General features: G+C 55.0%; 2 protein-coding genes across 2 annotated transcripts; one reads left to right on the plus strand and one right to left on the minus strand.

Moving 5' to 3' along the window:
- Positions 1-3,045: 3,045 nt before the first annotated feature.
- On the minus strand, positions 3,046-8,522 carry IRX2 (iroquois homeobox 2). The gene is made up of 5 exons (XM_028849326.2): positions 8,010-8,522; positions 6,236-6,641; positions 5,200-5,907; positions 4,395-4,470; positions 3,046-3,667 (listed from the first exon to the last, which is right to left on the minus strand). The coding sequence occupies exons 1-4, from the start codon at positions 8,256-8,258 to the stop codon at positions 4,418-4,420; spliced, it is 1,416 nt and encodes a 471-aa protein (XP_028705159.2). The 5' UTR covers positions 8,259-8,522; the 3' UTR covers positions 3,046-3,667; positions 4,395-4,417.
- Positions 8,523-8,737: 215 nt separating this feature from the next.
- On the plus strand, positions 8,738-10,648 carry IRX2-DT (IRX2 divergent transcript). The gene is given in 3 exon segments (XM_078004386.1): positions 8,738-9,308; positions 9,466-9,623; positions 10,133-10,648. Coding segments are annotated over 3 exon segments (738 nt in total). The 5' UTR covers positions 8,738-9,109; the 3' UTR covers positions 10,514-10,648.
- Positions 10,649-12,036: the final 1,388 nt, after the last annotated feature.

Genomic DNA, 12,036 nt, shown 5'->3' on the forward strand with positions numbered 1-12,036 from the left:
GCCCGGCGATGGGGTTCTGGGGAGGCGCACCCCTGGCGGGCTACCCTGAGCCCAGGCCCAAGGCTGCCCCCGTAGGCCCCCAGTACCCAGCCCCCTTCCTCTTTCTCCGATCCCTGCCCCTCCTTCCTCGCATCAGACAAAGGTGGATGAAGTTCTTTTCAAGTTTCAAAGGCAGTTGCTGGGCAGCTTTGCAGAAACAATAACTCTTTTATTGGGAACAAATGTTGACATTTGACGGGCGCGGGAGGCAGCGCCCGCGCCGGCCGCCGGGCAAGCGCCCCGGTGCTCTCGGCAGCGCCCGGCCCCCGGGGCCCACCTGAGATTAAAGCGCGAATTCCGATAAATCAGCTCTAAGGAAACCCTGGGCCGCGGAGAGCAGAAGGGGGCTGTAGCGGATCCACCACGCGGGCGCCGGGCCGCGGAGCCGGGAGCGCGCCCAGGCCTGCACCCGCAGCAAAGCCAAGGCTGCCGCCCCAAAGCCCATCTGCTCCCGGTTGCCCCGTTTTGCCGGCGTCTCCCCGGCCTCAGTCAACAACAGCCAACGTGTATCTTGGAGGGCTAGGTAATTTCTGACTATGAAATTTTTAAAGCAAAAATAAAATTCAGACCCCATTAGCTTCCCTCTCCAGTGAAAGATACCTCTCTCTTTCTCTCTCCTTCCTTCCTCATTCATCTTTCCCAATGACCAGCATAGAGAGGAATTCATAAATCACTCTACATTTCTTTAAAAAGATCCGTCTAAACACCTGCAGGTTTTATGTTCTTAGTGTATATTTTAGAAATCAAGTTCTCTAGAAGGAAATTCAGGTCAGGAGACAGAGTGGGTAAGTTATGGAAATCTTTAATAATTTGTTGGGCATATAAACATCAAAGAAGCTTCCTTAGCCTTAGCTAATCTCCTGAGCTGCTTTGAGTTTTCACCAATTGAAATGTGCATGTCCTCCCAGAGAATGGAGTCGTGTGTGTGTGTGTGTGTGTGTGTGTGTGTGTGTGTGTGTGTGTGTTGAAAGGGAAAAGGGATCGCATGTTCAGGTAAAACAATCTTCCTTGTTCCAAAGCGAGGCGGCTTTTACCCCTGCTCCAATGCCTGAACATAAGCACAAAGGTTAATTTTGGCTTGGCTTCTCAACTCCCACACTTAAGAAATGTACTGCCTTAAATGTTGTATCTTCATTAGAGTGCATGATCTTTCCGTGTTTATTTTGTTAAATATTGTTAACTTTCATACTTTCCACAGAAGTCTTCCAATTACTCTAGTTATAACAGTACATAGAGCAGAGATATTGCGGCCATGGGCAATTTATTTCCTGCTAATTTAGGAAATATGGGTAATATTAATAAAAGTAAACTACGTAAGACCTTCAGACTACAATCTGAAATGCTTCCTGAAGGGGAAAATCATTATCTCTATGAAAGGTCTACGAAGGTTTTATTTCTAAAACCAAAACAAGCAAACATACTCAATCCCCCTTTTACCTCTCCAGACCTCAGATTTGTTTGTTTCCAGATACACTGCCACAGAGTGGCAACGCTTCCCTAGTGAAAAATCTTTCCTCCCACCAGTAGATAGCTCAGCTCCAAACATGTTCATATCTATTACTAGGAGAGGCAGAGAAGACAGAAAAATAGTTCTCCACCCCAGAGATTTACTTTATGTCTGACCTCCAAATACTTAAGTATTTAAAACCAACAAAATGCATAAGAAATAACAGAAAACAAAAACCTGGTTCTGCCCCGCTTCTCCACAGTCAAACCAATCACTCCTCCCCATCAGTATGACTCTGTGTCCAGTTAACAGTCCCCTGGCTTGGCCTCAAGTATCTAAGATTACTTTCAAATACCCTTTCTAACAAGACCCCAGCAAGAGGCCACTAATTTCTATGGCAAAAAAAGCCACTAGAGAGAGATCCGTTTGTCAATATCAACTGGTCCAGCAATTTCCCATCCTCAGACACATTGGCCTATTGGAGCTGGCAGATGTTTAGACAAGATTTTATAAATTGTTCAATATCAGCCCATAATGAACCCCAACTGACCATTCCAAAGCAGCTAAAAGCATCCCAGACCTCCCCCGCTGGGATCCAATAATGCTCTCATGCTGCAACATTATTAATCATGGAATAAAATAGATGAACCTCTTGAAAAATAAGTGTATGATTGATTAAAGGGCAATCTAAGAAGCTATTATTCTTGTTTTATAACCGTAAGTTATATTCACTCAATTTATCTTGAGAGGAAATAAATGATTGTTCATTTCTTCTCTGAAATTATATTATATGGATATCCATATAATTTTGCTGAAAATTAAAGTGACAGGCTTGCTACTTTTATGATACTAATCAAAGGGGATATGTTACTTGACTACAAATTTTAGACTTGTCCTATAATTAGAAAGTGAGTAACACAATAAAGAGGCAGTAGTCTAAGGTTGTTTAAAGGTTTCTCTTCCCCCAGGGTAAGCGTAAGAGCCACTGAAAGGAAAGTAAGTCCCTCCCCCAGATCCTCACCCTAGGTTTAATGTGCATTATAGGAAAAGGAGAATTAAGAAATCCTTCCATAAATTTGAATAATTAGGCCAATTTGGATAATTCAGGCTTTAAAAAAACAATTATTTCTATCAGTAATTTATTGGTGGGGGGGGTGTAACTCTCCATTATCAATATTATTCTCCAGTTTGGTTTACTAAGGAGGTTCAAGAAGCCAGCATCAGAAATAAATATAAAATGCATAGGGTGTCAGATCATTTTATTTTGCCAAGTTTTAAAAATTTACACTAACAAGTAATTAGCATACTCAGGGCACAAAAATCTTTTTTTTTTTTTTTTTTTTTTTTGCAATACATACATAGAAATCATCTAGAGCACATGTTTCTCCCGATTGTATACTTCTCTTCCATCTGATTTTTTTTTTTAAATGATCAGGAAAGGAGAGTTTATTTCACACAGCTTTTCATTAAAAAGGTGAGGTCAGATCACCTGGAGGTTATCACTAGAGCTCCACCCCAAATCATTCTTCTAGGAAAAATAAGCCCCAAACACCATATTATTGTAGACTAGTCTGTTTTTATTTACAATTTAAGATATAAATTAGTAAAGAATTCGTGTTAAACAACCAACAAAGATTGTATAACCAGCAATGTTCAAATAAAAACCAGGCAGAATTTATTTACAAAAAGTTTAGATTCCATTGCAATACAACTTGCATAAATTACTAGAAGCTTTATATCATTATAAAAATAAATATCAAATTTGTTTCCACTTCTGAAGTACTCAAGTTCTTCAATCACGTTTTATTTCTACTGTGTACATCTTTTACAAATAAACTTTACAGTAAATCCTATCACACCTATAGAATATATACCGTGGCAATGAAGTGATCAATTCAAGATATCCTGAGAAAAACAGATTGTTTTCAAAAGTCACACATACATAGGGGAAACTATACTATGCCAACAAATTCACGTATGTCCAACAATAGTCTGTTCCAATTGTTAGAGTCTGTGGGTTGACAGTGCTGTGTGGATCCTTCTCTTTTACAGTGGCACAAGATGTGGTCTGGATTTAGACATCTGTTTGTTGTATCTGTAAATTTATGAGCTTGGGAAGAGAGAATGGCCTCCTGACTTTTTTTTTTTTTTTTTTTTTTCCAAAGCAATTGTGACACCTACCTGTGGACCAAGGAAAAACCAAATCATCCCCAATCTTTCAGTTCCACACCAACACCATTAAAAAAACGAGTTGATCTGAAGTGGTTCTACCTCTTTCTTATCTTCAAGATCTATACTTAGTAATTCTGACTCATTGCAAAGCAACAAATTTTTTCAGATACTGTTGTGCGCCCCGGGAGAATGTCAGAGTCCTGTCCACTTGGATATGGGTGGAGGGGAGGTTGGGAAGGGCTGATAAAAGACTAGGACGCCTTGTGTCTCTTCAGTCTTATTTTGCAAACATCATCTATAAAGGTTTTTGCTACTCCGAGTTTTGGTAGCCCAAGCTCATCAAAGCATGTGTGTATTATGTGTCTAGCATAGTAAAAATGGCTCTAAATTGCAAACGAATGCCCAGATTGTAATAATCTATTGTTTCAAAAGAAAACAACAGTAGTGTGTAATATATATATACATGTACTCTATATATACACATATATATATTACACACACATACACACACATATATATATTTTCTTTCCCTAGGTAAAGGAGTGATAGAACTTGTGCCAAAAAGAGGGAATCTATAAAACAGAAAAGATAGTTTCCCCCTTAAGGAAAGAAAAGACTGGACAAGATTGAAATGCTCTGTCTTCTAACCCCATGACCAGAAGCAAGAAAAACACATTAAGCAAGCTGGTGCTGGGAGGCTCCAGAGGGTCTGGGAAGCACCAGGGTGCCCACTTACTTGCATTGCTGTGCTCGGCCCTTCTATAGGTAGGGCTGGACGCCCCCGCCAACCACGGTGCAGCCCTCGCTGGCATCTGTCAGGGGAGTGGGCAGTTAGTCAGAACCGACCCCACAGCCTGCTGACTGCGCAGACCACCGTGCACCCACCATCCTCCACTCCCAGGCAAACAGCAGTTTGGGAAACCGACTGTCTTCAGGGCCGCTAGCTGAGACGACTTTTGGTGATGTTCCCTAGTTCTTAACTTTCCCCCTTGAGCTTCTCCGTCGGGTAGCCTGACTCAGGAGCAACAGAGGCAATATAGAACAGGGGGAAAAACGGTTTTCTTTCAGAACAACAACAACAAAAAGCGGAAAAAACGTTTGATTTTCTCTTTTGAATACAAACGCCTCTGAGAGTAACTGGAACTTTCCGTTTGCTTCTAGCCAACGGCAGAAAAGCAGATTCAACTCTGACTCCTTAACCAACAAGACACCGAAACACACCCAGGCTCATTAGGGGGACACGCTGTAATTGGAATTTCGTGGCAATCTGGGTTTGCCGAAACTAAGACAGCCAAGATAATAATAGTCAAAATAACAGTAAATTAAGTAAAAATAAATAATAACAGGGCAAGTCTAAAAAGAGGGCCACACCTTCTTTGGCTTCCATCTCGCCCTCCGCCCTCACTCTGTTAATTCTGGGTCCCAGGAGCGGCCCTCTGGATCTTCTTCCCGGACCCTCCCCCCGGGTCTCCCGAGCGCTCCGCCTCCCCGGGGCTGGCTCTCCCTCCCCTCCTGGGCGCCCCCGGTCGCGGGCTGCCTACCTTTCTTGGGCTCGTAGCTGCCGCCGGGGGGCCGGTAGTGGGACTCGAGCGGGTGCGCACCCGCCTTGCCCGCGTCGCTGGCCGCCTTGGGCGCGGTGTGCAGGGCCTCGCCGGGGGCCGCGGCCGCGGAGTTGTACCGCAGGAGGCCCTGGCCCTGCAGCGCCGCGTTCAAGTTCCCGTAGTTTGTGTAGTTGCCGTAGAAGGGCGACGTGTAGTACAGGGGGCGGCCTAGCAGCGGTGAGGCAGGGTAGGGCGAGCCTCCCGGCGGTGCCCCCGATGAGGCCGGCGCGGCGGCTACGGGCAGCCCAGGTGGCCCGCAGCCCGGGCCCAGGCTCGGCTGCTTGAGGTCCGACGTGGCGATCTCGGCCAGCGACCACAGCTTGGGCTTGCTGGCGGGGGGCGGCGCGCCCGGAGACGTCCGGCTGCCCTGGGGCGTCTTGCCGCCACCGCGGGGCGCGGCCTCGGGCGGGGGGCTCAGCAGCGGCGCCTCCAAGCCGGTGAGCGGCGACGAGGTCACGGGCTTGGGCGGTGCCAGGCCCCGCTCGCCCTCCTCGTCGTCGTCCTCGTCGTCCTCCAGGTCGTCGTACTTGTCCTTGCACTCTGAGCCCGATTCGCACAGGGGGTCCCCGGCACTGCAAGGAAGCTTCTCCCCGTCCGACTCAGCCGAGCACGAGTGATCCGTGAGCGAGTCCACGTGCAGGCTGATCCCTGCGGGGCGCGGGCACGGTGGGTGGCACCAGGGGACAGCGCAGTCACCTGGAGTCCCCTCCGCCCCTTGTCCTGCGGCACTGAGCCCTCCCCACAGGACCCCTCACCTCGCCTCCACCCGGCCACGTGACAGGGGGAGCCTGACCTCCCCGGGAAGCGCCCCAGGAATCGCTCGCTCAAATCCCGGAGACCCCAGACCCATGCGGGGCGGCTGGGGCTCCGGCCGGGACCTGGGATGTCCGGTGGGCAGCGTCCTCCCGACCTTAGCTCTGCGCCCCGCCTGGGAAGAAAGCGCCCCGAGACCTTGCGCCGGCCGCTGCCCGCTCACCTTCGTCCTCCGCCGAGGTCTCCGTGCCCTCCTGCGCCTTATCCGGACTCTCGTCCTTGCTTCTGGCCGCGTCGCCCTCGTCCTCATCCTCATCTTCGCTTTTGTTCCTCGGGGCCCAGGTCATCTTGTTCTCCTTCTTGAGGCGCCGGCGCGCGTTGGCGAACCAGGTGGAGACCTGGGTGAGGGTCATCTTGGTGATGATGGCCAGCATGATCTTCTCGCCCTTGGTGGGGTAGGGATTCTTGCGGTGCTCGTTGAGCCAGGCCTTGAGCGTGGCCGTGGCGTCCCGTGTGGCGTTCTTGCGGTACGCGGGGTCGTTGAGCTGGTACGGGTAGGCCGCGCTGCCATACGGGTGGTAGCTGATGGCGCCGGTCATGCCGGTGGTGTGCGCGTCGTAGGGTGCGCCCTGGAACCACAAGAGCCTGTGAGTGGAGTGTGCAGAGAGCCGGCGAGCAACCAGCCGGAGGATGCTGCCCCTCCGCCCGCCCACGGCCACCGTTCCCCCGTGAGTCTCTGGCTCTGGGGCTGCGCTTCCCGCGGCAAAAGAGCAGGAAAAACGAAGTGTGATTCGGGACCAGCTGTTGATCACAAAAAGTACCATAGTTTTATTCTCGAATTTTTGAACTATTTCACTTTCCTAAAATGACCCATCTTCCCCCAAGTGTTTCGGAGTTGCGCGTGGCGATGTACACAAACCCTCGCACATGCGCGCACACAGGCCCACAGGTAGCTCTTTGATATCTAAATTTCTGCCGTTGCCTGGAGTGCCGCTGCCTCCCCCTACTCCCTCTTCCCCGCCCTTATATGGTTAAAAAAACACCCCAGAGCCCCCAATTCACTATTCACTGCTCTAAAGCTGGGCAAATCCAATTTGCAACTCAGAAGCCAGTCACCGTTTCGAATTCTTCAAATACGCCGTAATTAGCATTTTAATTCATCCTTTAACTTTTAAATTCGAGACATTTGCAGCCTTCGCCAAGGCCCCAGCGACTCGGTCGCTGCCCAGAAATTCCGCCGAGGGACGGCAGTGGTGACAATCCCGTAATGGCCTCAATCGCCCGTAACGTGCTTCGCTGCGGCCCGGGCCCGGCCCAGCTCAGGAACCTCGAGACTCGCTGGCCGCCTCAGGTCGCCGGAGCAGGAGCTGCGCTCGGGGCACGGAGCACTCAGGCGGCCCTTAGCGGGTCACACGCCCGCATGCACGATTTTTGAAAGCATGGTCCGAGGGGCAGATTAAGGCCGAAACCTGGGCGCCTCGGATCGGACTCGGGAGCCGCAGCTGGACGCTCGGCTCCCGGGCCCAACTCGGTGACCCCCGGTGGCCCCCGCCGCCCCCAGCCCCGCTAGTGAATGCGAACCGCCTGGCCGTCGGCCCAGAGGCCGCAGTGACGCCGACCCTCGCGCCCCACGCCAACGCAGGAGGGCACACAACCCGCTCCCAACGCCTTCCCAGGCTGCGGTGCGGGAACGAGGGACAAACCGCGCCAGACCCCGGCCCCCGGCGGAGAGGCACTTCCCAGACTCTCAGAGAAAATTAGCCGGCGAGCCGAGGAGACGCGCCGGGGGAGCGCGGGTCCCGGCCGGACTCAGGGACCTCCCTGTCGGCCGCGCCGCCCTCCCCACCAGGGGCCCAGCTCAGCCTGCGGGGCGGCCAACCGAGCCGGCGACTCCTGAGCTGCCGGCCGCGCCACATTCCCAGCGGCCCCCGCCCGCCGAACACTAGCTCCGCTCCGCGGGCGCCCCGGAGTCCCGCGTCCCGCCCGCTCCCGGTTACCATGTAGGACGGGAAGCCGGCGGCGGCGGCCGCGGCGTCGGCCGAGTACTGCAGCGGGCTCCCGAAGCCGGTGGCCGCCTGCGCTGTGAAGGCCGCCGAGCCGGGGTAGGGGCTGAACGCCGAGCCCGACGCCGAGCGCGCCAGCTCCTCGCTGCGCGGAGCCGCCAGAGCCGACGCGCCGTAGGCCGGGCACGAGTAGAGCGCCAGCGAGCCGGGCGCCTGGTACAGGTAGCCCTGCGGGTAGGACATGGTGGGCGCGGGGCGCCGGGCCCGCGTCACGCCGAGCAGCGGGCAGGGCGCGCGGCGCCCTCCATCCACGCCCGGCCGGGGCGCGGCGCGGCGGCGGGCACCCGGACGGCGGGCGTAGGCAGGCCGGCCCGGGCACTAGCCTGGGCGGCCCGCGGGCCGGGGCGGCGGCGGGGTGGCGGTGGCGGAGGCGGCAGCGCGGAGCCGGTGGGCGCAGCCGCGCGCCAGGCCGGCGGTCGGGGTTTGGGGGAGTCTGGAGTCGGGAGTGAGGAGTTGAGGAAGGAGCGCTCGAGTTTCCGAGGGACATTGGAACGCGCAGCTGTCCATCACGCGCTCATCTGCATATTCGGGGGCCCGCCCCTCCCCTGCTCCGCCCGCTCCAGCCTCCAGGCCGCGGCCGGGGGAGGGGCAGAGAGAAGGGAGGCAGGCGGGGGAGGGAGGAGGCGACGGAGGCGGGCAGCGGGAGGGAACGACAGGCTTTTGTGGCGCAGCCGCCTCTCTAGCAGCTCCGGCCCCAGCCCGCGGCTCGCGGACCTGAGCCCGGCGCGGCCGCGCTGCGTGCCCCGGCGCGCACCCCTCCCACTCCCACCCACTGGCAGCCACGTCCCCTGCCCCGCTCCGGCTGGCTCCCACCGTCCCCGGCCACCTTCTTCGCCCCCGCCCGGCCGCCGCCCCTTCCAGCCACTACCCCACCCCCCACCCCCTTCTCCACCCGCGCGGACTAGGCAGAGGCCGCCCGCGGTCAGGCCAGGCCGGGTCCACTTGGGGGGCTCACGGTCTGACCCGCTTTACACCCCGAGGAGGCCAGGCCCCTGTGTCCAATCCGGAAGTCGCAGGGAAGTGGGGAGGTCAGGATGGTGGCGCCCGCGGCTCGGGTCCTCCTCCGGGCAGTGCGCGCGGCTCTCGCTTCCACGGTCCCGGACCTGCTCTGCCTCCCGGCCCAAGGCTCCCCGCGTGGCCTCGCGTCTGGTCGCCTACCCCTCGCGGCCCGCTCCTCGCAGCATGGACCTGGATCCGGGGCGCCTTGGTTTCGAATTGCCAGGAGGGCCCTGAGGTGAGCTTTCCGCCCCCAAATCCTCAGCGCAACCCCCAGGGCCCTGAACCTTACGACTTTCCACTGTTGGGAATGCCGCCAGGGCTTCACCTAAGACGACGCCGTCCCCTAAAGAGTTTTATTTTATTTTGTTTTTCTAAGTTGACTCCTCTTTCGGATTTGTGTTGTCAAAACACTGGGGGGATGATTGTTACCCGACAAACTGCCTCTGGCAGGACCTGAAGCCTCCCCGTCACCTCGGGAACGGGCAGGAGCTCAGGCTGGCGCCTCCGGTGCAGTGGCATTACAGGTAGCTCAGGTGACGCGCGGCTGGAGTTGGGGGGCAGTTAGTTGCCTTGTGGGGCTCAGAATCGAGGCGGTTGGCGAGGGTCCCTGGGACCCTAGCTTCCTAGAACCCGCTCCCCATCACGCTTCTTCATCCCTTTTCCACTCGGGGATGGCCGAAGAGGGCGTCTGACGGCCCACTCCGAAGGGTCACCTATGGGGGGCGCTCAGGGGGATGGAAGAGTGTCAGGTCTGTGCTGGCCTATTGGAAGCACCCACCCAACAGGTGCCTCTATCCTCGGAAGCCGTCTCGGGTGGGTGCGGTGGAGGAGAGAGAGCGCCGTGGCCTGGGGCGGGCCTCAGTTTAGGCCTGCAACCGACTCCTGCACCCCCGCTGGCTCTGCAGCCTGCGGAGCGGCCTTGGTGATCTCAGGACGCAGGGCATGTTGCGGCCTCCCCGTGGTGCAGCTGCAGCGGCGCGGAGGGAGCGGAGCTCGGTTTACCAGCCTGGTCCAGGGGGCAAGAGAAACACTCACGGCATCAGGCTGTCTTTCCCCAGGTGCACGGGAACCAGTTGCAAACTGCAGTGCTGGGCTTGAGGATGGCTCCTCCCGAGCCGGCAGGCAGGGCGACTCTCCCGGTAGGCGCGATCCAGGCATGTTACCCCTCCCGCCAGGAGCTCCCGAGCCAAGCCAGTCGCCCCCTACTAGTTCTCCCACCCACCCCTTGGCCCACACTGCTCCCCCACCGCTCTTCCTACAAACCACACCCCCATCCTGCACGCATCCTCTCCAGGTCATCTCAGCACACGCACACGCACACACACCCACGACCACCGCTTCCTCCACCCACAGACTCCCCGTTCCCACAGGCTGGGGCTCCTGCAACGACCCAGCAGGGGGGTTTCAACCATGCTGCGAGTCCACCTGGGACATCCTAATTCAGCTCAGCGCAGATACTTTTATTCAATTACTAGAGAGTTGAAAAACAGACAGAGGAAGCAGCGGGGTTGGCCAAGCCGTCGACAGTCTGCGACATTTTTGCGTTTCCTGGGAGGGAATTCCTCCAAGAAGAGGGGTAAATGAGAGGCCCACACGCTGGATAGCAAACACAAACACTGGCAGAGCAGATGGCAGCTTTTAGGGTTCTTTTCCGATCAGATCAGTTTAAATGAAAAAAAAATCGAGTGTAATTTTTATCACCAGGGAGGACTGGCCTGGAGTATTTCCATTTCTAAAGAGCGGTTCCCGCTGTGGTTTCATTAGCATTTGGGGCTCATCCTCCCTCCCCCTCCCTTGACACCCCCCGCCCTGACCTCTTCCAGGGACAGAAGAGAAAACAGCCAGTTATTACAAAAACATCCTCAGTTTGGAGCTGGAGTGTCTGCTTTGGATACAGTCGATTCTGACATCAATTAAATATATAACCAGACACGTGCAGTGACCGGGAGGGTCCCCTCACCCAGGGTGCATCTCCAGAAACGCCGCCTGCCCTTCCCCTCTCTTTAGCTCAGTGTTGGGAGTTTGAAGATGGGCTCTTCCCGTCCTGTGTGTATTTTCCCCGCAGCAATTATACTCCTCCACTGAAATCTAAATTTTCCATACCGTTGCTGCCTGTTACTAATAAAAACCGTCTACCTTGCACTATTAAACAGTCGACTCTTACTACATGCCGTTTTTATTGGTAGTGACTGTAGCAAATTAAAATGCCTACGCAGGGACATTAAAAACTTACACTCGTCATTGTTATTGGAATATATAAACTCCGTTTTGCTTTAAAGCTCTCAGATACTAAAGAAAAAAATCATTTTCCTTCTTAAGTTAAAGTTGGCTTGGTCGTCTTCTTCTTCTTAAAAAAAAAAAATCAATCAGGAGAAAACATGCTGCCAGCCTGGAGTCTTGGCACGGCGGTCCCGGCGAGGCTGCTTGAGAGGGTGGCGGGCTCAGCCCGGACTCGGTCTCGGGGCCACGAGGGCCGCAAGGCCGCGGGTCGGGAACAGGAGGGCCTGGGATGTTTTGCTCAAGGGCGAAGGGGGTGCTCAGACCTGTGTGGTCGCTGGGGAGGGCCGGGCACTGGGCTTCTGCTGTTTTTCAGTTGCCATTCGAGCTGGAAGGAGGGAATGAGCAGGCACGCAGGGGAAACCGAGTAACTGCTTTGAAAACGCGACCCCTGTCCACAGTAACCCAGGCGACGTGCAGTTTCAGGTTCATGGTGGGCCCTGCCCCCTTTCCCAGGTGTGCTCTAGGAGACGGGGAAAAAGTTAACACTGTTCTATTTTTCTTTATTGTCCCTCCAGCAGCCAAGGAATTTAGAACGAGTCCACGTGGACACGCAAGTCTCAGCGAGTGGGGATTTCCTGCGAGGCCGAGCGCGAGGACGAGCCGGCCTCGGAGGCTTGGGCTCGGGCTCGGGGTCTCCCCGGGAACGCGGCCGGCCGAGAAGGTCGGGGCGCTCGCCGGGCTC

The sequence above is a fragment of the Macaca mulatta genome, chromosome 6, assembly GCF_049350105.2.
Source record: "Macaca mulatta isolate MMU2019108-1 chromosome 6, T2T-MMU8v2.0, whole genome shotgun sequence".
In the NCBI taxonomy this organism is placed as follows: domain Eukaryota; kingdom Metazoa; phylum Chordata; class Mammalia; order Primates; family Cercopithecidae; genus Macaca; species Macaca mulatta.

Bases quoted from the DNA above. Each gene is read 5' to 3' on its own strand.
- IRX2 (XM_028849326.2), bottom strand. From the start codon at position 8,258: ATGTCCTACCCGCAGGGCTACCTGTACCAGGCGCCCGGCTCGCTGGCG. The intron at 5,908-6,235 runs GTGAGCGGGCAG...CGCGCCCCGCAG, and splicing joins GACCTCGGCGGAGGACGAAG to GGATCAGCCTGCACGTGGAC. The intron at 4,471-5,199 runs GTAGGCAGCCCG...CTCCCCTGACAG, and splicing joins CAGCTACGAGCCCAAGAAAG to ATGCCAGCGAGGGCTGCACC.